This window comes from Ranitomeya imitator, chromosome 10 (genome assembly GCF_032444005.1).
Source record: "Ranitomeya imitator isolate aRanImi1 chromosome 10, aRanImi1.pri, whole genome shotgun sequence".
Lineage (NCBI taxonomy): Eukaryota > Metazoa > Chordata > Amphibia > Anura > Dendrobatidae > Ranitomeya > Ranitomeya imitator.
The window spans coordinates 10151654-10177909 of NC_091291.1; the positions used below are offsets into that span (position 1 = coordinate 10151654).

At 49.8% G+C, this 26256-nt stretch overlaps 3 protein-coding genes across 5 annotated transcripts in view; all 3 read right to left on the reverse strand.

Moving 5' to 3' along the window:
* The window catches only part of GRAMD1A (GRAM domain containing 1A), a 97100-nt gene extending 81558 nt beyond the window's left edge, over positions 1-15542 (reverse strand). For 2 of the 3 annotated variants that reach the window (XM_069741576.1, XM_069741574.1), the window contains exons 1-2: positions 15458-15542; positions 14706-15077 (exon numbers count right to left, since the gene is read on the reverse strand). In XM_069741576.1, coding sequence (XP_069597677.1) covers positions 14706-15007 — 302 coding nt within the window. In that variant the 5' untranslated portion in view covers positions 15008-15077; positions 15458-15542. Of the gene's footprint in view, positions 1-14705; positions 15129-15457 lie in introns of those variants that run through there. The other variant, XM_069741575.1, reaches the window with a different exon arrangement.
* Positions 10440-11481, reverse strand: LOC138651537 (uncharacterized). The gene has a single exon (XM_069741829.1). The coding sequence runs from the start codon at positions 11479-11481 to the stop codon at positions 10543-10545; it is 939 nt and encodes a 312-aa protein (XP_069597930.1). The 3' UTR covers positions 10440-10542.
* Positions 12379-13118, reverse strand: LOC138651538 (nucleolar protein 58-like). The gene has a single exon (XM_069741830.1). The coding sequence runs from the start codon at positions 12934-12936 to the stop codon at positions 12379-12381; it is 558 nt and encodes a 185-aa protein (XP_069597931.1). The 5' UTR covers positions 12937-13118.
* Positions 15543-26256: the final 10714 nt, after the last annotated feature.

Here is a 26256-nt window from a genome sequence, read left to right on the forward strand (position 1 = left end):
ACCCCCAGCATGATGGCTGCAGCAGCTGGTGCAGTACTACTACCCCCAGCATTGACTGCAGCAGCTGGTACAGTACTACTACCCCCAGCATTGGCTGCAGCAGCTGGTACAGTACTACTACCCCCAGCATGGAGGCTGTGCAGCTGGTATAGTACTACTACCCCCAGCATGATGGCTGCAGCAGCTGGTACAGTACTACTACCCCCAGTATGATGGATGCAGCAGCTGGTGCAGTACTACTACCCCCAGCATTGGCTGCAGCAGCTGGTAAAGTACTACTACCCCCAGCATGGTGGCTGCAGCAGCTGGTACAGTACTACTACCCCCAGCATGGTGGCTGCAGCAGCTGGTGCAGTACTACTACCCCCAGCATGATGGCTGCAGCAGCTGGTGCAGTACTACTACCCCCAGCATGATGGCTGCAGCAGCTGGTACAGTACTACTACCCCCAGCATTGGCTGCAGCAGCTGGTGCAGTACTACTACCCCCAGCATGATGGCTGCAGCAGCTGGTACAGTACTACTACCCCCAGCATTGGCTGCAGCAGCTGGTACAGTAGTACTACCCCCAGCATTGGCTGCAGCAGCTGGTGCAGTACTACTACCCCCAGCATTGGCTGCAGCAGCTGGTGCAGTACTACTACCCCCAGCATGATGGCTGCAGCAGCCGGTGCAGTACTACTACCCCCAGCATGGTGGCTGCAGCAGCTGGTACAGTACTACTACCCCCAGCATGGTGGCTGCAGCAGCTGGTGCAGTACTACTACCCCCAGCATGGTGGCTGCAGCAGCTGGTGCAGTACTACTACCCCCAGCATGATGGCTGCAGCAGCTGGTGCAGTATTACTACCCCCAGCATGGTGGCTGCAGCAGCTGGTACAGTACTACTACCCCCAGCATGGTGGCTGCAGCAGCTGGTGCAGTACTACTACCCCCAGCATGGAGGCTGTGCAGCTGGTGCAGTACTACTACCCCCAGCATGATGGCTGTAGCAGCTGGTACAGTACTACTACCCCCAGCATGATGGCTGCAGCAGCTGGTGCAGTACTACTACCCCCAGCATGATGGCTGCAGCAGCTGGTGCAGTACTACTACCCCCAGCATGATGGCTGCAGCAGCTGGTACAGTACTACTACCCCCAGCATGATGGCTGCAGCAGCTGGTGCAGTACTACTACCCCCAGCATGATGGCTGTAGCAGCTGGTACAGTACTACTACCCCCAGCATGATGGCTGCAGCAGCTGGTGCAGTACTACTACCCCCAGCATGATGGCTGCAGCAGCTGGTGCAGTACTACTACCCCCAGCATGATGGCTGCAGCAGCTGGTGCAGTATTACTACCCCCAGCATGATGGCTGCAGCAGCTGGTACAGTACTACTACCCCCAGCATGGTGGCTGCAGCAGCTGGTGCAGTACTACTACCCCCAGCATGGAGGCTGTGCAGCTGGTGCAGTACTACTACCCCCAGCATGATGGCTGTAGCAGCTGGTACAGTACTACTACCCCCAGCATGATGGCTGCAGCAGCTGGTGCAGTACTACTACCCCCAGCATGATGGCTGCAGCAGCTGGTGCAGTACTACTACCCCCAGCATGATGGCTGCAGCAGCTGGTGCAGTACTACTACCCCCAGCATGATGGCTGCAGCAGCTGGTACAGTACTACTACCCCCAGCATAGACTGCAGCAGCTGGTACAGTACTACTACCCCCAGCATGATGGCTGCAGCAGCTGGTGCAGTACTACTACCCCCAGCATGATGGCTGCAGCAGCTGGTGCAGTACTACTACCCCCAGCATGATGGCTGCAGCAGCTGGTACAGTACTACTACCCCCAGCATAGACTGCAGCAGCTGGTACAGTACTACTACCCCCAGCATGATGGCTGCAGCAGCCGGTGCAGTACTACTACCCCCAGCATGATGGCTGCAGCAGCCGGTGCAGTACTACTACCCCCAGCATGGTGGCTGCAGCAGCTGGTGCAGTACTACTACCCCCAGCATTGGCTGCAGCAGCTGTTGCAGTACTACTACCCCCAGCATGATGGCTGCAGCAGCTGGTGCAGTACTACTACCCCCAGCATGATGGCTGCAGCAGCTGGTGCAGTACTACTACCCCCAGCATTGGCTGCAGCAGCTGTTGCAGTACTACTACCCCCAGCATGATGGCTGCAGCAGCTGGTGCAGTACTACTACCCCCAGCATGATGGCTGCAGCAGCCGGTGCAGTACTACTACCCCCAGCATTGGCTGCAGCAGCTGTTGCAGTACTACTACCCCCAGCATGATGGCTGCAGCAGCCGGTGCAGTACTACTACCCCCAGCATGGTGGCTGCAGCAGCTGGTGCAGTACTACTACCCCCAGCATGATGGCTGCAGCAGCTGGTACAGTACTACTACCCCCAGCATTGGCTGCAGCAGCTGGTACAGTACTACTACCCCCAGCATTGGTTGCAGCAGCTGGTACAGTACTACTACCCCCAGCATGATGGCTGCAGCAGCCGGTGCAGTACTACTACCCCCAGCATGATGGCTGCAGCAGCTGGTACAGTACTACTACCCCCAGCATGCTGGCTGCAGCAGCTGGTGCAGTACTACTACCCCCAGCATGATGGCTGCAGCAGCTGGTGCAGTACTACTACCCCCAGCATGATGGCTGCAGCAGCTGGTGCAGTACTACTACCCCCAGCATTGGCTGCAGCAGCTGGTGCAGTACTACTACCCCCAGCATGATGGCTGCAGCAGCCGGTGCAGTACTACTACCCCCAGCATGATGGCTGCAGCAGCTGGTATAGTACTACTACCCCCAGCATGATGGCTGCAGCAGCTGGTGCAGTACTACTACCCCCAGCATGATGGCCGCAGCAGCCGGTGCAGTACTACTACCCCCAGCATGATGGCTGCAGCAGCTGGTGCAGTACTACTACCCCCAGCATGATGGCTGCAGCAGCTGGTGCAGTACTACTACCCCCAGCATAGACTGCAGCAGCTGGTACAGTACTACTACCCCCAGCATGATGGCTGCAGCAGCTGGTGCAGTACTACTACCCCCAGCATGATGGCTGCAGCAGCCGGTGCAGTACTACTACCCCCAGCATGGTGGCTGCAGCAGCTGGTGCAGTACTACTACCCCCAGCATGATGGCTGCAGCAGCTGGTGCAGTACTACTACCCCCAGCATAGACTGCAGCAGCTGGTACAGTACTACTACCCCCAGCATGGTGGCTGCAGCAGCTGGTGCAGTACTACTACCCCCAGCATGATGGCTGCAGCAGCCGGTGCAGTACTACTACCCCCAGCATGATGGCTGCAGCAGCTGGTGCAGTACTACTACCCCCAGCATGATGGCTGCAGCAGCTGGTGCAGTACTACTACCCCCAGCATAGACTGCAGCAGCTGGTACAGTACTACTACCCCCAGCATGATGGCTGCAGCAGCTGGTGCAGTACTACTAACCCCAGCATGATGGCTGCAGCAGCCGGTGCAGTACTACTACCCCCAGCATGGTGGCTGCAGCAGCTGGTGCAGTACTACTACCCCCAGCATGATGGCTGCAGCAGCTGGTGCAGTACTACTACCCCCAGCATGATGGCTGCAGCAGCTGGTGCAGTACTACTACCCCCAGCATTGGCTGCAGCAGCTGGTACAGTACTACTACTCCCAGCATGGTGGCTGCAGCAGCTGGTGCAGTACTACTACCCCCAGCATGATGGCTGCAGCAGCTGGTGCAGTACTACTACCCCCAGCATGATGACTGCAGCAGCTGGTGCAGTACTACTACCCCCAGCATGATGGCTGCAGCAGCTGGTGCAGTACTACTACCCCCAGCATGATGGCTGCAGCAGCTGGTACAGTACTACTACCCCCAGCATAGACTGCAGCAGCTGGTACAGTACTACTACCCCCAGCATGATGGCTGCAGCAGCTGGTGCAGTACTACTACCCCCAGCATGATGGCTGCAGCAGCTGGTGCAGTACTACTACCCCCAGCATGATGGCAGCAGCAGCTGGTACAGTACTACTACCCCCAGCATGATGGCTGCAGCAGCTGGTGCAGTACTACTACCCCCAGCATGATGGCAGCAGCAGCTGGTACAGTACTACTACCCCCAGCATGATGGCTGCAGCAGCTGGTGCACTACTACTACCCCCAGCATGATGGCTGCAGCAGCTGGTGCAGTACTACTACCCCCAGCATTGGCTGCAGCAGCTGGTACAGTACTACTACTCCCAGCATGGTGGCTGCAGCAGCTGGTACAGTACTACTACCCCCAGCATGGAGGCTGTGCAGCTGGTGCAGTACTACTATCCCCAGCATGGTGGCTGCAGCAGCTGGTGCAGTACTACTACCCCCAGCATGGAGGCTGTGCAGCTGGTGCAGTACTACTACCCCCAGCATTGGCTGCAGCAGCTGGTACAGTACTACTACCCCCAGCATTGGCTGCAGCAGCTGGTGCAGTACTACTACTCCCAGCATGGTGGCTGCAGCAGCTGGTGCAGTACTACTACCCCCAGCATGGAGGCTGTGCAGCTGGTGCAGTACTACTACCCCCAGCATTGGCTGCAGCAGCTGGTACAGTACTACTACCCCCAGCATTGGCTGCAGCAGCTGGTGCAGTACTACTACTCCCAGCATGGTGGCTGCAGCAGCTGGTGCAGTACTACTATCCCCAGCATGGTGGCTGCAGCAGCTGGTACAGTACTACTACCCCCAGCATGATGGCTTCAGCAGCTGGTACAGTACTACTACCCCCAGCATGATGGCCGCAGCAGCTGGTGCAGTACTACTACCCCCAACATGATGGCTGCAGCAGCTGGTGCAGTACTACTACCCCCAGCATGATGGCTGTGCAGCTGGTACAGTACTACTACCCCCAGCATGATGGCTGCAGCAGCTGGTACAGTACTACTACCCCCAGCATGATGGCTGCAGCAGCTGGTGCAGTACTACTACCCCCAGCATAGAGTGCAGCAGCTGGTACAGTACTACTACCCCCAGCATGATGGCTGCAGCAGCTGGTGCAGTACTACTACCCCCAGCATTGGCTGCAGCAGCTGGTACAGTACTACTACCCCCAGCATAGACTGCAGCAGCTGGTACAGTACTACTACCCCCAGCATGATGGCTGCAGCAGCTGGTGCAGTACTACTACCCCCAGCATTGGCTGCAGCAGCTGGTACAGTACTACTACCCCCAGCATTGGCTGCAGCAGCTGGTACAGTACTACTACCCCCAGCATTGGCTGCAGCAGCTGGTACAGTACTACTACCCCCAGCATGATGGCTGCAGCAGCTGGTACAGTACTACTACCCCCAGCATGATGGCTGCAGCAGCTGGTGCAGTACTACTACCCCCAGCATGATGGCTACAGCAGCTGGTGCAGTACTACTACCCCCAGCATGATGGCTGCAGCAGCTGGTGCAGTACTACTACCCCCAGCATGATGGCTGCAGCAGCTGGTGCAGTACTACTACCCCCAGCATGATGGCTGCAGCAGCTGGTGCAGTACTACTACCCCCAGCATGATGGCTGCAGCAGCTGGTACAGTACTACTACTCCCAGAATGGTGGCTGCAGCAGCTGGTGCAGTACTACTACCCCCAGCATGATGGCTGCAGCAGCTGGTACAGTACTACTACCCCCAGCATGATGGCCGCAGCAGCTGGTACAGTACTACTACCCCCAGCATGGAGGCTGTGCAGCTGGTGCAGTACTACTACCCCCAGCATGATGGCTGCAGCAGCTGGTACAGTACTACTACCCCCAGCATGATGGCCGCAGCAGCTGGTACAGTACTACTACCCCCAGCATGATGGCTGCAGCAGCTGGTGCAGTACTACTACCCCCAGCATGATGGCTTCAGCAGCTGGTGCAGTACTACTACCCCCAGCATGATGGCTGCAGCAGCTGGTGCAGTACTACTACCCCCAGCATTGGCTGCAGCAGCTGGTACAGTACTACTACTCCCAGCATGGTGGCTGCAGCAGCTGGTGCAGTACTACTACCCCCAGCATGGAGGCTGTGCAGCTGGTGCAGTACTACTACTCCCAGCATGGTGGCTGCAGCAGCTGGTACAGTACTACTACCCCCAGCATGCTGGCTGCAGCAGCTGGTGCAGTACTACTACCCCCAGCATGATGGCTGCAGCAGCTGGTGCAGTACTACTACCCCCAGCATGGTGGCTGCAGCAGCTGGTACAGTACTACTACCCCCAGCATGGTGGCTGCAGCAGCTGGTACAGTACTACTACCCCCAGCATGATGGCCGCAGCAGCTGGTACAGTACTACTACCCCCAGCATGGTGGCTGCAGCAGCTGGTACAGTACTACTACCCCCAGCATGGTGGCTGCAGCAGCTGGTGCAGTACTACTACCCCCAGCATGGAGGCTGTGCAGCTGGTGCAGTACTACTACCCCCAGCATTGGCTGCAGCAGCCGGTACAGTACTACTACCCCCAGCATGATGGCTGCAGCAGCCGGTGCAGTACTACTACCCCCAGCATGATGGCTTCAGCAGCTGGTACAGTACTACTACCCCCAGCATGATGGCTGCAGCAGCCGGTGCAGTACTACTACCCCCAGCATGATGGCTTCAGCAGCTGGTACAGTACTACTACCCCCAGCATGATGGCCGCAGCAGCTGGTGCAGTACTACCACCCCCAGCATGATGGCTGCAGCAGCTGGTGCAGTACTACTACCCCCAGCATGATGGCTGCAGCAGCTGGTGCAGTACTACTACCCCCAGCATGATGGCTGCAGCAGCTGGTGCAGTACTACTACCCCCAGCATGATGGCTGCAGCAGCTGGTACAGTACTATTACCCCCAGCATGATGGCTGCAGCAGCTGGTACAGTACTACTACCCCCAGCATGATGGCTGCAGCAGCTGGTGCAGTACTACTACCCCCAGCATGATGGCCGCAGCAGCTGGTGCAGTACTACTACCCCCAGCATGATGGCCGCAGCAGCTGGTGCAGTACTACTACCCCCAGCATGATGGCTGCAGCAGCTGGTGCAGTACTACTACCCCCAGCATGATGGCCGCAGCAGCTGGTACAGTACTACTACCCCCAGCATGATGGCCGCAGCAGCTGGTACAGTACTACTACCCCCAGCATGATGGCCGCAGCAGCTGGTGCAGTACTACTACCCCCAGCATGATGGCTGCAGCAGCTGGTGCAGTACTACTACCCCCAGCATGATGGCTGCAGCAGCTGGTGCAGTACTACTACCCCCAGCATGATGGCTGCAGCAGCTGGTACAGTACTACTACCCCCAGCATGATGGCTGCAGCAGCTGGTACAGTACTACTACCCCCAGCATGATGGCTGCAGCAGCTGGTACAGTACTACTACCCCCAGCATGATGGCTGCAGCAGCTGGTGCAGTACTACTACCCCCAGCATGATGGCTGCAGCAGCTGGTGCAGTACTACTACCCCCAGCATGATGGCCGCAGCAGCTGGTGCAGTACTACTACCCCCAGCATGATGGCCGCAGCAGCTGGTGCAGTACTACTACCCCCAGCATGATGGCTGCAGCAGCTGGTGCAGTACTACTACCCCCAGCATGATGGCTGCAGCAGCTGGTGCAGTACTACTACCCCCAGCATGATGGCTGCAGCAGCTGGTACAGTACTACTACCCCCAGCATGATGGCTGCAGCAGCTGGTGCAGTACTACTACCCCCAGCATGATGGCCGCAGCAGCTGGTGCAGTACTGCTACCCCCAGCATGATGGCTGCAGCAGCTGGTGCAGTACTACTACCCCCAGCATGATGGCTGCAGCAGCTGGTGCAGTACTACTACCCCCAGCATGATGGCTGCACTGTGAGCCGTGTATTGTAGAGGGATCAGCTGTGGGAAGAAAAGAAGGAGACGGATTAATGGGAGATCACACAATGGGAAGCGCGGCCAATAAAATGAAAAAAGGGCTCGGCCGCCTGTAAAGTGAGGGAGGGGTGGGCGAGAAGAGCATGCGAGGAAGCACTGGCACAGCCCAGGGGTCTCCTGATCCCCCTCTTACCTCCCCAATATCAGTGTCTCTCACCCGCACATCCTATAAGGACTCGGCCCCCATTCGCAAAATCATTTATTTTTAAGTGACTCCATTTTTTTTATTATTTTCTTCATTTCCATTTTTTGTGCCAATTTTTTCAATATGACCCACGAGTTAGGTGCCCAAACGCCCCTCGTCCTCTTCCCTGCGGATCCGCGGGGGCTGACCCAATTTCCTCCAGATGCCATAAAACGAGATTATACGCCAATTACGGCCACCGGGAATAGTCAGGAAAACTGGTAAAGTAAGTACACCCCTGAAAGGGATTATATGGCTTCATGGATAAACCTACAATGGGGAGTACCCTGGATGGACCCCGGAGAGCGCCCCCTAGTGTAATCCAATAAAAATGAATGCATCTAAGCAAAGATTTTATTTACCTGCTGGGGTATATATATTTTTTTATATTTAGGAATGGCGAGATTCATAATTACATGTTGGATAATTGCATCCAGTCAAAAGTATCCTGATACATTGTAACAAACTGTCAGAAAAGGAGAGGGATTGATGCTGCGCATGCATTTACAACACAGAGCATTGTCTAAACTGATACATTGTAACAAACTCCACACAGTAATATCTCCTCCTGATACATTGCGGCAGATAAGAGTAAAGATGGATGTACGATACTTCTGCTTGCTGTCATTTCTAATGCTTCCAATCCCCAAAAACAAGAATGGTTCTGTTCACTGACAGCAAGCAGAGGTTTTGGAAATTACAAAAAAACAATGTCATTTTTCAGCCAAGACTGCATCCGCTATAGTCTTGGAAGTCGGTGGAAACTTTCGGATGCCCGCAGTTAACCCTTGTTTGCCCAGGAGCTGCACCTGTCCCTGTTTCGACTTATGCCAGTTCCCCTTTAATTTGCTGCGCAGCATTTTTCAGGAGCATTATGCACCAGGAAGAATGTAGGCCGGCTGCCCAGATAATCCTCCTCCGGGCATGGGTCTGTAGAAACAATGCTGGAAGGTGTGCCAATAATGGGGGCACCGGGCATGGGGGGGGGGCACCAGGAATGTAACAGCCGATGGATGTTTATAAGTAAACACAACACTTGGTGTAAATGGAGGAAACCATCAGCAGGGGAAGTAATGGGGTTTCCATTCAAAGAGGAAAGCGGAGCACCTACGTGCAGCCCGGGAGGATGAGGATGAGGCGGAGGGTGGGGGATGTGAGGCTGGCACACACTTGGGGCAAAGGCTTCTTCTTTAGTAGCTGCAGGCACTTTGCCAGGGTCCAGATAAACAAGTTAGGCAGAAGAAGGGGTGAAACATTAAAGGGACAGTGGGGGTAAAATAATAAAAAATGGTTAATACTTTTAGGAGCTTTTAAGGTGCCTGATAGGTGCAGTAGTCCAAACAGAAAAAAATTCTGGTATCGACTTGCTCTACTTTTGCCCTCAGCAGCATTTATACCTTTGGTGGGCAAAAGTGGCACAATAATAGAAAGGTGCTATAATGGGCACGTGAATAGACCCTAAATCTCCAAAATAGATGGCACAGATGTGGAAAACACTGAGGTCTTAGTGCCAACTACATCAGACCCCGCAGGTGGGCCCACACCATGGAACTGCAGTATTTCGTGGGTTAAATTTAACTTTGCTACCAAGTAACTTAGCCAACACTTGGCTTTTACTGATCGGCATCTACAGTCACTTTGTATCTTTCTCCAGGACTTTGTTGCAGTGTGCAGCTTTGTTTTACATTGTTCACTTTGTCTTGACCTTGACAGTTGTGACCCAGAAGAACTTTATTTATGGACAATTCTGGACCTCATGTTCCTGGCAGCTCGTAGCCGCTCTTATTGTTCCAGAGCATTGTTCCTATTGTGGGCACTGAGGCCACTAACTCCGTGATACATTTCTGGCCTGCGCCCCTCTGATACTTCTGACTGTCCCCTGCCTTATATATTGTGGGTACAGGGTGTGTGGGCATAATACAGAATCACAGCGCCACCCAGTGGTAATCATCGATATACAGGCTCTAGACACAGACGCAAAACAATTTACTGCTTTATATTGTGCTCTTCTCCTTCTTCATCTTTTGTCTTCTTCATCCTCTTTTCTTTCCTTCTTCTCTTCATCCTAGTTCTTTTCCTTCCTCTCTTTGTCCCCATTTTTCTCCTTCTCTGGGCCCTGGTTTGTCGCCTTCTCCTTTTAGCCCTCATTCGTCCCCTTCTGCTTCTTCTCTTGGCCCTCGTTCATCTTATTCTCCTTTTCTTGGCCCTCTTTTGTCTCCTTCTCCTTCTTCTTCTTCTCTTGGCCCTCGTTTGTCTCCTTCTCCTTCTCTTGGCCCTCATTCATCTTTTTCTTCATCTTGGGCCTCGTTCATCTCATTCTCCTTCTCTTGGCCCTCGTTTGTCTCCTTCTCCTCTTGGCCCTCGTTCGTCTCCTTCCTCTTCTCTTGGCCCTCGTTCATCTCCTTCTCTTGGCCCTTGTTTGTCTCCTTCTCCTTCTCTTGGCCCTCGTTCATCTCTTTCTTCTCTTGGCCATCGTTCATCTCATTCTCCTTCTCTTAGCCTCGTTCATCTCCTTCCTCTTCTCTTGGCCCTCATTCGTCGTCTTCTTCTTCTCTTGACCCTCGTTTGTCTTCTTCTCCTTCGTCTTCTCTTGGCCCTCATTTGTCTCTTTCTCTTGGCCCTCATTTGTCTCCTCCTGGCCCTCATTCATCTCCTTCTCTTTCTTCTTCTCCTGGCCCTCGTTCATCTCCTCCTTCTTTTTCTCTTGGTGCTCGTTCATCTCCTTCTTCTTCTCTTGGCACCCGTTCATCTCCTCCTTCTTCTCTTGACTGTCGTTTGTCTCCTTCTTCTTCTTCTTCTCTTGGCCTTTGTTCATCTCCTTCTTCTTTTGGCCCTCGTTCATCTCCTTCTTCTCTTGGCCCTCGTTTGTTTCATTCTCCTTCTCTTGGCCCTCATTCGTCTCCTTCTCCTCCTTCTTCTCTTGGCCCTCGTTCGTCTCCTTTTCCTTCCTCTTCTCTTGGCCCTCGTTTGTCTCTTTCTCCTTCTCTTGGCCCTCATTCATCTCTTTCTTCTCTTGGCTCTCGTTCGTCTCCTTCTCCTCTTGGCCCTCATTCGTCTCTTTCCTCTTCTCTTGGCCCTCGATCGTCTCCTTCTTCTTCTTCTCTTGGCCCTTGTTTGTCTCCTTCTCCTTCTCTTGGCCCTCGTTCATCTTTTTCTTCTCTTGGCCATCGTTCATCTCATTCTCCCTCTCTTGGCCCTCGTTCGTCTCCTTCCTCTTCTCTTGGCCCTCGTTTGTCTTCTTCTTCTTCTCTTGACCCTCATTTGTCTCCTTCTCCTTCTTCTTCTCTTGGCCCTCATTCGTCTGCTTCTCTTGGCCCTCATTTGTCTCCTCCTGGCCCTCGTTCATCACCTTCTCTTTCTTCTTCTCCTGGCCCTTGCTCATCTCCTCCTTCTTTTTCTCTTGGCCCTCGTTCATCTCCTTCTTCTTCTCTTGGCACCCGTTCGTCTCCTCCTTCTTCTCTTAGCCCTCGTTTGTCTCCTTCTCCTTCTTCTGTTGGCCCTCGTTCGTCTCCTTCTTCTTTTGGCCCTCGTTCGTCTCCTTCTTCTTTTGGCCCTCGTTCGTCTCCTTCTTCTTTTGGCCCTCGTTTGTCTCCTTCTTCTTTTGGCCCTTGTTCGTCTCCTTCTTCTCTTGGCCCTCGTTTGTCTCATTCTCCTTCTCTTGGCCCTCATTCGTCTCCTCCTCCTTCTCCTCTTGGCCCTCGTTCGTCTCCTTTTCCTTCCTCTTCTCTTGGCCCTTGTTTGTCTCCTTCTCCTTCTTCTCTTGGCCCTCGTTTGACTCCTTCTCCTTTCTCTTGGCCCTCGTTTCTCTCCTTCTCTTGGCCCTTGTTTGTCTCCTTCTCCTTCTTCTCCTGGCCCTCGTTCATCTTCTTCTCCTTCTTCTACTGGCCCTCGTTCATCTCCTTCTTCTTCTCCTGGCCCTCGTTCATCTCCTTCTCCTTCTTTTTCACTTGGCCCTCGTTCATCTCCTTCTTCTCTTGGCCCTCGTTCATCTCCTTCTCCTTCTTCTTCTCTTGGCCCTCGATTGTCTCCTTCTCCTTCTCTTTGCCCTCATTAGTCTCCTTCTTCTCTTGGCCCTCGTTTGTCTCCTCCTTCTCCTGGCCCTCATTCATCTCCTTTTCTTGGCCCTCGTTCACCTCCTTCTCCTTCTTCTGTTGGCCCTCATCTGTCTCCTTCTCCTTCTCTTGGCCCTTGTTTGTCTCCTTCTCTTCTTCTCCTGGCCCTCGTTCATCTCCTTCTCCTTCATTTTCACTTGGCCCTTGTTCATCTCCTTCTTCTGTTGGCTCTCGTTCATCTCCTTCTCCTTCTCTTGGCCCTAATTTGTCTCCTTCTCCTTCTTCTCTTGGCCCCCATTAGTCTCCCTCTTCTCTTGGCCCTCATTTGTCTCCTTCTCCTGGCCCTTGTTCATCTCCTTCTCTTGGCCCTCGTTCATCTCCTTCTTCTCTTGGCCCTCGTTTCTCTCCTTCTCCTTCTTCTCTTGGCCCTCGTTTATCTTCTTCTTCTTCTCCTGGCCAGCGTTCATCTTCTTCTTATTATTCTTTTGATCCTCGTTCATCTTCTTCTCTTGGCCCTTGTTCGTCTCCTTCTCCTTCTCTTGGCCCTCATTTCTCTCCTTCTCTTGGCCCTCGTTTCTCTCCTTCTTCTCTTGGCCCTCGTTTGTCTTCTTCTTCTCCTGGCCCTCGTTCATCTCCTTCTTATTCTCTTGGCCCTCGTTTGTCTCCATCTCCTTCTTCTTCTCTTGGCCCTCATTCGTCTCTTTTTCCTTCTTCTCTTGGCCCTCAATTGCCTCCTTTTCCTTCTTCTCTTGGTCCTCCGTCGTCTCCTTCTTCTCTTGGTCCTCGTTCATCTCCTTGTTCTCTTGGTCCTTGGTCATCTCCTTCTCCTTCTTCTCTTGGCCGTCTCCTTCTCCTTCTTCTCTTGGTCCTCGGTCAGCTCCTTCTTCTTGTCTTGGTCCTCGGTCATCTCCTTTTCCTTCTTCTCTTTGTCCTCGGTCATCTCCTTTTCCTTCTTTTCTTGGTTCTCGGTCGTCTCCTTTCCATCTACTCTTGGTCCTTTGTCAGCTACTTCTTCTTCTCTTGGTCCTCGGTCGTCTCATTTTCTTTCTTCTCTTGGTCTTCGGTCATCTCCTTCTCCTTCTTCTCTCGGTCCTCAGTAGTCTCCTTCTTCTTCTTAGTCCTCGGTAGTCTCCCTTTTCTTCTCTTGGTCCTCAGTCGTCTCCTTCTCCCTTTTGTTTTCTCTTTTAGATTCCAAGCTTGCTGATCCTACCTAGTACACTGGAACAAAACCTCAACTATGTGAAGTGAAGTCAGACATGGATTCTAGGATTTGATTGCGAATCCGAATGCTTAAAATTATTCCATCTACAATAAATTATATTAAACTTTTCTTAGGGGGGGATAAATGATTTAAATCCACAAAAGGGGTCAGTGCACAACTGTCCTCAATAACACAGAACAAAAACAAGACATTAATTTATAACTAACTTTTTAACCTAAGTGCTGAGGAATAAGATACAAGTCCCCGAGATCCGGACACGTAGAATATTCACCTAAATTAATCATTAACCTATTGCGTACAGACTGGAGAAAATAATTTGTGATTAAATTGCTTTATGAACTGGAGCTAGTGAGGGTCACTGAACGTTTTTTTTGCACAATCCGACTGCAGTATCAATATCTGACCATCGGGGGCAGCACAACTACACTAATGACAGCACCAGTGTCACAGCCCTATATAAAGTACTGGGTCATGGACAATAAAGGGGACAATAATTTGTGTTGAAATTTTTGGAAAAAGTTTCCTATGTGTTTGTAACGTGCCCACATTTCTAATAATATAAAAAAAGTAATGTAAAGCTTCCCTGCTGGTCTTGAGTAGTGCCGAGATTGGCTTTATATCCGCTGCTGGTCTAGAGTAGTGAACAGGTTAATTTTATATTTTCTGCTATTCTAGGTGAGTGAACAGGTTAATTTTACATTTCCCGCTGCTCTTGGGAAGTGAAGTGTATATAACTTTTATCCGATGGGTACTAGAAAATTGGGACCCTGGACCACTGCCCCGTTAGCCATCGCCTAGAATTAGCCCTGTCTTGTGAGTGACCTCTTCTTTCTCAGCCCATCCTGCCCTGATCTACAGTAGTAAGACCGTATCTTGGCCGTATGGCACTGTGGGGACATTTCTCAATTCACTTTTAACCTTTTTTTATGCCTATTGTTGGCTGTAGGATATTCTCAGCGAGGATGCCGTACATTACCAAGCACAATGAAACTTACCAAGCACAATCAGTCACATATCATATATAGACTTTAGTCGGACCTATAAAAGGGGCACAGATATCGAGGCAAAGCCAAAGAATTTAGATAAAGGGATAGCGACTAAACCTTCCCACCCCATGACTCGACGACCTGCTGTTCTCGTCCTCCCTCCAGGATAGTCCTTGCTGTTAATCCCTGGAAATGTCATTGTTTTTTTTGCACAAAATGTACATTTCCCCTTCCACATTCCTCCATACTGCAGGTGGCGCTGTACTTACAGGTTTATACCGGATATTGACTCTCGCTCTAGCACACCTACAGGACGGGAGGAGGAACTGCAAGCACCAAACTAAATGTAGCGAGGAACAGGTAGAAAGTGATCACTCACCATCCTCCGCCGCCTTCTTTCCTGCTCAGCCATTTTTTCAGCAGACCTCGGCGCCTCTTTGGTGAAGCGCTTGGCGTGGAGCAGTTGGACCATGCTTCGTCCTCGCTGGATGGAGTCACCTCTATGGTTGGGGGCTTTAAATCTTTCCCTCGGACCTTTGTCCCCTCGGTCTCGCTGCCACCACATGGCTCCGGAGACCATTTACCTTTCTTCAGCTTCAGGCGCCGCCGTCTGGCGCTCGGCGTGGAGGAACATGACCACAATTCTGGAGGCTTCAGCTGCCTAAAGGTTTCCATGGCCATTAATCTTCAGGGATGAAGGTTGGAAGCTCCTTTGACCATTATGGCCCAAGTGTTTTTTGGGTAATTCCACCTAAAAAAAATGGCGATTACGATAATCCGGCACAGAAGGCTTCAAATCTGAAAATTTCCTTCCCACCCTTAAAATGTCAATGCCATTGCCGTCCATTCATGAAGCGGTAATTGTGCACGTCGCAGTGCAGTCGCTGGATCTGGAGCGCCGGAGATAAGGAAGGAGATCCAAACCAATTATTTTAAAACCTCTTGATTAATGTAAGTGCAAAATATCCCTTTGGGTGAAAGCTCCTCACCATCCGGTGACGCGGATTCTACAGAGGAGCAAAGTCCAGAAGTAATGCACCATGATGAAGGCGCAACCGGGAGAGAACACGGAAGGTCCTCTGCCCTCCTACGAATAGTCCCCAGGTTGGACAATCTGACTCATTTTCATACCTTGCACAATGTCCACATTTCTGGGTAATCGGACGCCTTTGCCAGCAGCTTCCTGACGCTGAGATGACGGCCTTGTATAACGGAAGGAGATTTATTGAGGTCTTCAGAAAAGTTTGACCACTCGGTCCTTCGGTGTTGTCACGCTCCGGATGATGTTCTTCTTTTATCTGAAGGGCGAGAAAAACAGCAATGATGAAAGGGGAACATTAGTAGGAAGGGGGTGTGATGATAATAATCAGCAGTGACATGGAGGGTGAGGGCCGGGACATAGAAAAGTGCAAATCGATCAGAAAACAAGACCAGGGGACATTCTAATGACTTGAGGTCAGTAAGCTGCAGCATAAGCCTCGACTTGGACAACTTAAAGTGGCTGAGATTGGGCTGCAGTACCAGATACAACCAGGGCACAGGGGTGGTGCTGTTGTTTTGGGGGGGGAAAGGGCAGCCATGTTTTGCCAATCCTGATAAATCGCTCGTAGGACAAGATCAGTGGTAAAGTCGTGGTGGCCGGTAATTTATAGGAAGCCGTCGATTTCACTTCTCTGCAATGTCTTCTCCCCAAGACCGAAATTAATGAGAACTGAAACCGACCGCAACGATGGAGACGGTGACGAACAGCCGCAAACATTAACTACGTGTTCTGCACAACGGGCGGTGCTGATATTGGCGCCATATTACAGGCGACAAATCCGGCTCATTAATCCCAGGGCTCACAGATTATACTGCACGATGGCAGCGATAGCGGTACTGTGCAGTGTATATAGGAGGAGCGGTACTGTGCAGTGTATATATACAGGAGGAGCGGTACTGTGCAGTGTATATAGGAGGAGTGGTACTGTGCAGTATATATATACAGGAGGAGTGGTACTGTGCAGTGTATATATACAGGAGGAGCGGTACTGTGCAGTGTATATATACAGGACAGGAGGAGCGGTGCTGTGCAGTGTATATATACAGGACAGGAGGAGCGGTACTGTGCAGTGTATATAGGAGGAGCGGTACTGTGCAGTGTATATATACAGGAGGAGCGGTACTGTGCAGTGTATATATACAAGACAGGAGGAGCGGTGCTGTGCAGTATATATACAGGACAGGAGGAGCGGTACTGTGCAGTGTATATAGGAGGAGCGGTACTGTGCAGTGTATATATACAGGACAGGAGGAGCGGTACTGTGCAGTGTATATATACAGGAGGAGTGGTACTGTGCAGTGTATATATACAGGGGGAGTGGTACTGTGCAGTGTATATATACAGGACAGGAGGAGTGGTACTGTGCAGTGTATATATACAGGAGGAGCGGTACTGTGCAGTGTATATACACAGGACAGGAGGAGCGGTACTGTGCAGTGTATATATACAGGAGGAGTGGTACTGTGCAGTGTATATATACAGGACAGGAGGAGCGGTACTGTGCAGTGTATATATACAGGAGGAGTGGTACTGTGCAGTGTATATATACAGGAGGAGTGGTACTGTGCAGTGTATATACACAGGACAGGAGGAGCGGTACTGTGCAGTATATATATACAGGAGGAGTGGTACTGTGCAGTGTATATATACAGGAGGAGCGGTACTGTGCAGTGTATATATACAGGAGGAGTGGTACTGTGCAGTGTATATAGGAGGAGCGGTACTGTGCAGTGTATATATACAGGAGGAGCGGTACTGTGCAGTGTATATATACAGGAGGAGTGGTACTGTGCAGTGTATATACACAGGACAGGAGGAGCGGTACTGTGCAGTGTATATATACAGGAGGAGTGGTACTGTGCAGTGTATATATACAGGAGGAGTGGTACTGTGCAGTGTATATATACAGGACAGGAGGAGTGGTACTGTGCAGTGTATATATACAGGAGGAGTGGTACTGTGCAGTGTATATACACAGGACAGGAGGAGCGGTACTGTGCAGTGTATATATACAGGAGGAGTGGTACTGTGCAGTGTATATATACAGGAGGAGTGGTACTGTGCAGTGTATATACACAGGACAGGAGGAGCGGTACTGTGCAGTATATATATACAGGAGGAGTGGTACTGTGCAGTGTATATATACAGGAGGAGCGGTACTGTGCAGTGTATATATACAGGAGGAGTGGTACTGTGCAGTGTATATAGGAGGAGTGGTACTGTGCAGTGTATATATACAGGAGGAGCGGTACTGTGCAGTGTATATATACAGGAGGAGTGGTACTGTGCAGTGTATATAGGAGGAGCGGTACTGTGCAGTGTATATATACAGGAGGAGCGGTACTGTGCAGTGTATATATACAGGAGGAGTGGTACTGTGCAGTGTATATAGGAGGAGCGGTACTGTGCAGTGTATATATACAGGACAGGAGGAGCGGTACTGTGCAGTGTATATATACAGGAGGAGTGGTACTGTGCAGTGTATATATACAGGACAGCAGGAGTGGTACTGTGCAGTGTATATATACAGGAGGAGTGGTACTGTGCAGTGTATATAGGAGGAGCGGTACTGTGCAGTGTATACATACAGGACAGGAGGAGCGGTACTGTGCAGTATATATATACAGGAGGAGTGGTACTGTGCAGTGTATATAGGAGGAGCGGTACTGTGCAGTATATATATACAGGAGGAGTGGTACTGTGCAGTGTATATAGGAGGAGCGGTACTGTGCAGTGTATATATACAGGACAGGAGGAGTGATACTGTGCAGTGTATATATACAGGACAGGAGGAGTGGTACTGTGCAGTGTATATATACAGGAGGAGTGGTACTGTGCAGTGTATATATACAGGAGGAGTGGTACTGTGCAGTGTATATATACAGGACAGGAGGAGTGGTACTGTGCAGTGTATATATACAGGAGGAGTGGTACTGTGCAGTGTATATATACAGGAGGAGTGGTACTGTGCAGTGTATATATACAGGAGGAGTGGTACTGTGCAGTGTATATATACAGGAGGAGTGGTACTGTGCAGTGTATATATACAGGACAGGAGGAGTGGTACTGTGCAGTGTATATATACAGGAGGAGTGGTACTGTGCAGTGTATATATACAGGAGGAGTGGTACTGTGCAGTGTATATATACAGGACAGGAGGAGTGGTACTGTGCAGTGTATATATACAGGAGGAGTGGTACTGTGCAGTGTATATATACAGGAGGAGTGGTACTGTGCAGTGTATATATACAGGACAGGAGGAGTGGTACTGTGCAGTGTATATATACAGGAGGAGTGGTACTGTGCAGTATATATATACAGGAGGAGTGGTACTGTGCAGTGTATATATACAGGACAGGAGGAGTGGTACTGTGCAGTGTATATATACAGGAGGAGTGGTACTGTGCAGTGTATATATACAGGACAGGAGGAGTGGTACTGTGCAGTGTATATATACAGGAGGAGTGGTACTGTGCAGTGTATATATACAGGAGGAGTGGTACTGTGCAGTGTATATATACAGGACAGGAGGAGTGGTACTGTGCAGTGTATATATACAGGAGGAGTGGTACTGTGCAGTGTATATATACAGGAGGAGTGGTACTGTGCAGTGCATATATACAGGACAGGAGGAGTGGTACTGTGCAGTGTATATATACAGGAGGAGTGGTACTGTGCAGTGTATATATACAGGAGGAGTGGTACTGTGCAGTGTATATATACAGGACAGGAGGAGTGGTACTGTGCAGTGTATATATACAGGAGGAGTGGTACTGTGCAGTGTATATATACAGGAGGAGTGGTACTGTGCAGTGTATATATACAGGACAGGAGGAGTGGTACTGTGCAGTGTATATATACAGGAGGAGTGGTACTGTGCAGTATATATATACAGGAGGAGTGGTACTGTGCAGTGTATATATACAGGAGGAGTGGTACTGTGCAGTATATATATACAGGAGGAGTGGTACTGTGCAGTGTATATATACAGGAGGAGTGGTACTGTGCAGTGTATATATACAGGAGGAGTGGTACTGTGCAGTATATATATACAGGACAGGAGGAGTGGTACTGTGCAGTATATATATACAGGAGGAGCGGTGCTGTGCAGTGTATATAGGAGGAGCGGTACTGTGCAGTGTATATATACAGGACAGGAGGAGTGATACTGTGCAGTGTATATATACAGGACAGGAGGAGTGGTACTGTGCAGTGTATATATACAGGAGGAGCGGTACTGTGCAGTGTATATATACAGGAGGAGTGGTACTGTGCAGTGTATATATACAGGAGGAGTGGTACTGTGCAGTGTATATATACAGGAGGAGTGGTACTGTGCAGTGTATATATACAGGAGGAGTGGTACTGTGCAGTGTATATATACAGGAGGAGTGGTACTGTGCAGTGTATATATACAGGAGGAGTGGTACTGTGCAGTGTATATATACAGGAGGAATGGTACTGTGCAGTGTATATATACAGGAGGAGTGGTACTGTGCAGTGTATATATACAGGACAGGAGGAGTGGTACTGTGCAGTGTATATATACAGGAGGAGCGGTACTGTGCAGTGTATATATACAGGAGGAGTGGTACTGTGCAGTGTATATATACAGGAGGAGTGGTGCTGTGCAGTGTATATATACAGGACAGGAGGAGTGGTACTGTGCAGTGTATATATACAGGACAGGAGGAGGGGTACTGTGCAGTGTATATATACAGGAGGAGCGGTACTGTGCAGTGTATATATACAGGAGGAGTGGTACTGTGCAGTGTATATATACAGGACAGGAGGAGTGGTACTGTGCAGTGTATATATACAGGAGGAGCGGTACTGTGCAGTGTATATATACAGGAGGAGTGGTACTGTGCAGTGTATATATACAGGAGGAGCGGTACTGTGCAGTATATATACAGGAGGAGTGGAACTGTGCGGTGTATATATACAGGAGGAGTGGTACTGTGCAGTGTATATATACAGAACAGGAGGAGTGGTACTGTGCAGTGTATATATACAGGAGGAGTGGTACTGAGCAGTGTATATATACAGGACAGGAGGAGGGGTACTGTGCAGTGTATATATACAGGAGGAGTGATACTGTGCAGTGTATATATACAGGACAGGAGGAGTGGTACTGTGCAGTGTATATATACAGGAGGAGCGGTACTGTGCAGTGTATATATACAGGAGGAGTGGTACTGTGCAGTGTATATATACAGGAGGAGTGGTACTGAGCAGTGTATATATACAGGACAGGAGGAGTGGTACTGTGCAGTGTATATATACAGGAGGAGTGGTACTGTGCAGTGTATATATACAGGAGGAGTGGTACTGTGCAGTGTATATATACAGGAGGAGTGGTACTGTGCAGTGTATATACAGGACAGGAGGAGTGGTACTGTGCAGTGTATATATACAGGAGGAGTGGTACTGTGCAGTGTATATATACAGGAGGAGTGGTACTGTGCAGTGTATATATACAGGACAGGAGGAGTGGTACTGTGCAGTGTATATATACAGGACAGGAGGAGTGGTACTGTGCAGTGTATATATACAGGACAGGAGGAGTGGTACTGTGCAGTGTTTATAGGAGGAGCGGTACTGTGCAGTGTATATATACAGGAGGAGTGGTACTGTGCAGTGTATATACAGGAGGAGTGGTACTGTGCAGTGTATATATACAGGACAGGAGGAGCGGTACTGTGCAGTGTATATATACAGGACAGGAGGAGTGGTACTGTGCAGTGTATATACAGGAGGAGTGGTACTGTGCAGTGTATATATACAGGACAGGAGGAGTGGTACTGTGCAGTGTATATATACAGAAGTAGTGGTACTATGCAGTGTATATAGGAGGAGCGGTACTGTGCAGTGTATATATACAGGACAGGAGGAGTGGTACTGTGCAGTGTATATATACAGGAGGAGTGGTACTGTGCAGTGTATATACAGGAGGAGTGGTACTGTGCAGTGTATATATACAGGACAGGAGGAGTGGTACTGTGCAGTGTATATATACAGGACAGGAGGAGTGGTACTGTGCAGTGTATATATACAGGAGGAGTGGTACTGTGCAGTGTATATATACAGGACAGGAGGAGTGGTACTGTGCAGTGTATATATACAGGACAGGAGGAGCGGTACTGTGCAGTGTATATATACAGGAGGAGTGGTACTGTGCAGTGTATATATACAGGACAGGAGGAGTGGTACTGTGCAGTGTATATACAGGACAGGAGGAGTGGTACTGTGCAGTGTGTATATACAGGACAGGAGGAGCGGTACTGTGCAGTGTATATATACAGGACAGGAGGAGTGGTACTGTGCAGTGTATATATACAGGACAGGAGGAGCGGTACTGTGCAGTGTATATATACAGGACAGGAGGAGTGGTACTGTGCAGTGTATATACAGGACAGGAGGAGTGGTACTGTGCAGTGTATATATACAGGAGGAGTGGTACTGTGCAGTGTATATATACAGGAGGAGTGGTACTGTGCAGTGTATATATACAGGACAGGAGGAGCGGTACTGTGCAGTGTATATATACAGGACAGGAGGAGTGGTACTGTGCAGTATATATACAGGACAGGAGGAGTGGTACTGTGCAGTGTATATATACAGGACAGGAGGAGTGGTACTGTGCAGTGTATATATACAGGACAGGAGGAGCGGTACTGTGCGGTGTATATATACAGGATGAGTGGTACTGTGCAATGTATATATACAGGAGGAGCGGTACTGTGCAGTGTATATATACAGGAGGAGTGGTACTGTGCAGTGTATATATACAGGACAGGAGGAGTGGTACAGTGCAGTGTATATAAACAGGAGGAGCGGTACTGTGCAGTGTATATATACAGGAGGAGCGGTGCTGTGCAGTGTATATATACAGGACAGGAGGAGCGGTACTGTGCAGTGTATATATACAGGAGGAGCGGTGCTGTGCAGTTTATATATACAGGACAGGAGGAGCGGTACTGTGCAGTGTATATATACAGGAGGAGCGGTGCTGTGCAGTGTATATATACAGGACAGGAGGAGCGGTACTGTGCAGTGTATATATACAGGAGGAGCGGTACTGTGCAGTGTATATATACAGGAGGAGCGGTACTGTGCAGTGTATATATACAGGACAGGAGTGGTACTGTGCAGTGTATATATACAGGACAGGAGGAGTGGTACTGTGCAGTGTATATATACAGGACAGGAGGAGTGGTACTGTGCAGTGTATATATACAGGAGGAGTGGTACTGTGCAGTGTATATATACAGGACAGGAGGAGTGGTACAGTGCAGTGTATATAAACAGGAGGAGCGGTACTGTGCAGTGTATATATACAGGAGGAGCGGTACTGTGCAGTGTATATATACAGGAGGAGCGGTACTGTGCAGTGTATATATACAGGACAGGAGTGGTACTGTGCAGTGTATATATACAGGACAGGAGGAGTGGTACTGTGCAGTGTATATATACAGGACAGGAGGAGTGGTACTGTGCAGTGTATATATACAGGACAGGAGGAGTGGTACTGTGCAGTGTATATATACAGGAGGAGTGGTACTGTGCAGTGTATATATACAGGACAGGAGGAGTGGTACAGTGCAGTGGATATAAACAGGAGGAGCGGTACTGTGCAGTGTATATATACAGGAGGAGCGGTGCTGTGCAGTGTATATATACAGGACAGGAGGAGCGGTACTGTGCAGTGTATATATACAGGAGGAGCGGTGCTGTGCAGTTTATATATACAGGACAGGAGGAGCGGTACTGTGCAGTGTATATATACAGGAGGAGCGGTGCTGTGCAGTGTATATATACAGGACAGGAGGAGCGGTACTGTGCAGTGTATATATACAGGAGGAGAGGTACTGTGCAGTGTATATATACAGGAGGAGTGGTACTGTGCAGTGTATATATACAGGAGGAGTGGTACTGTGCATTGTATATATACAGGAGGAGTGGTACTGTGCAGTGTATATATACAGGAGGAGCGGTACTGTGCAGTGTATATATACAGGAGGAGCGGTACTGTGCAGTGTATATATACAGGACAGGAGGAGTGGTACTGTGCAGTGTATATATACAGGAGGAGTGGTACTGTGCAGTGTATATATACAGGACAGGAGGAGTGGTACTGTGCAGTGTATATATACAGGACAGAAGGAGTGGTACAGTGCAGTGTATATATACAGGACAGGAGGAGTGGTACTGTGCAGTGTATATATACAGGAGGAGTGGTACTGTGCAGTGTATATATACAGGACAGGAGGAGTGGTACTGTGCAGTGTATATATATACAGGACAGGAGGAGTGGTACTGTGCAGTGTATATATACAGGAGGAGTGGTGCTGTGCAGTGTATATATACAGGAGGAGTGGTACTGTGCAGTGTATATATACAGGAGGAGTGGTACTGTGCAGTGTATATATACAGGAGGAGTGGTACTGTGCAGTGTATATATACAGGAGGAGTGGTACTGTGCAGTGTATATATACAGGAGGAGTGGTACTGTGCAGTGTATATATACAGGAGGAGTGGTACTGTGCAGTGTATATATACAGGAGGAGTGGTACTGTGCAGTGTATATATACAGGACAGGAGGAGTGGTACTGTGCAGTGTATATATACAGGAGGAGTGGTACTGTGCAGTGTATATATACAGGACAGGAGGAGTGGTACTGTGCAGTTTATATATACAGGACAGGAGGAGTGGTACTGTGCAGTGTATATATACAGGAGGAGCGGTACTGTGCAGTGTATATATACAGGAGGAGTGGTACTGTGCAGTGTATATATACAGGAGGAGTGGTACTGTGCAGTGTATATATACAGGAGGAGTGGTACTGTGCAGTGTATATATACAGGAGGAGTGGTACTGTGCAGTGTATATATACAGGAGGAGCGGTACTGTGCAGTGTATATATACAGGAGGAGCGGTACTGTGCAGTGTATATATACAGGAGGAGCGGTACTGTGCAGTGTATATATACAGGACAGGAGTGGTACTGTGCAGTGTATATATACAGGACAGGAGGAGTGGTACTGTGCAGTGTATATATACAGGACAGGAGGAGTGGTACTGTGCAGTGTATATATACAGGACAGGAGGAGTGGTACTGTGCAGTGTATATATACAGGAGGAGTGGTACTGTGCAGTGTATATATACAGGACAGGAGGAGTGGTACAGTGCAGTGTATATAAACAGGAGGAGCGGTACTGTGCAGTGTATATATACAGGAGGAGCGGTACTGTGCAGTGTATATATACAGGAGGAGCGGTACTGTGCAGTGTATATATACAGGACAGGAGTGGTACTGTGCAGTGTATATATACAGGACAGGAGGAGTGGTACTGTGCAGTGTATATATACAGGACAGGAGGAGTGGTACTGTGCAGTGTATATATACAGGACAGGAGGAGTGGTACTGTGCAGTGTATATATACAGGAGGAGTGGTACTGTGCAGTGTATATATACAGGACAGGAGGAGTGGTACAGTGCAGTGTATATAAACAGGAGGAGCGGTACTGTGCAGTGTATATATACAGGAGGAGCGGTGCTGTGCAGTGTATATATACAGGACAGGAGGAGCAGTACTGTGCAGTGTATATATACAGGAGGAGCGGTGCTGTGCAGTTTATATATACAGGACAGGAGGAGCGGTACTGTGCAGTGTATATATACAGGAGGAGCGGTGCTGTGCAGTGTATATATACAGGACAGGAGGAGCGGTACTGTGCAGTGTATATATACAGGAGGAGAGGTACTGTGCAGTGTATATATACAGGAGGAGTGGTACTGTGCAGTGTATATATACAGGAGGAGTGGTACTGTGCATTGTATATATACAGGAGGAGTGGTACTGTGCAGTGTGCGGTACTGTGCAGTGTATATATACAGGAGGAGCGGTACTGTGCAGTGTATATATACAGGACAGGAGGAGTGGTACTGTGCAGTGTATATATACAGGAGGAGTGGTACTGTGCAGTGTATATATACAGGACAGGAGGAGTGGTACTGTGCAGTGTATATATACAGGACAGAAGGAGTGGTACAGTGCAGTGTATATATACAGGACAGGAGGAGTGGTACTGTGCAGTGTATATATACAGGAGGAGTGGTACTGTGCAGTGTATATATACAGGACAGGAGGAGTGGTACTGTGCAGTGTATATATATACAGGACAGGAGGAGTGGTACTGTGCAGTGTATATATACAGGAGGAGTGGTGCTGTGCAGTGTATATATACAGGAGGAGTGGTACTGTGCAGTGTATATATACAGGAGGAGTGGTACTGTGCAGTGTATATATACAGGAGGAGTGGTACTGTGCAGTGTATATATACAGGAGGAGTGGTACTGTGCAGTGTATATATACAGGAGGAGTGGTACTGTGCAGTGTATATATACAGGAGGAGTGGTACTGTGCAGTGTATATATACAGGACAGGAGGAGTGGTACTGTGCAGTTTATATATACAGGACAGGAGGAGTGGTACTGTGCAGTGTATATATACAGGAGGAGCGGTACTGTGCAGTGTATATATACAGGAGGAGTGGTACTGTGCAGTGTATATATACAGGAGGAGTGGTACTGTGCAGTGTATATATACAGGAGGAGTGGTACTGTGCAGTGTATATATACAGGAGGAGTGGTACTGTGCAGTGTATATATACAGGAGGAGCGGTACTGTGCAGTGTATATATACAGGACAGGAGTGGTACTGTGCAGTGTATATATACAGGACAGGAGGAGTGGTACTGTGCAGTGTATATATACAGGACAGGAGGAGTGGTACTGTGCAGTGTATATATACAGGACAGGAGGAGTGGTACTGTGCAGTGTATATATACAGGAGGAGTGGTACTGTGCAGTGTATATATAC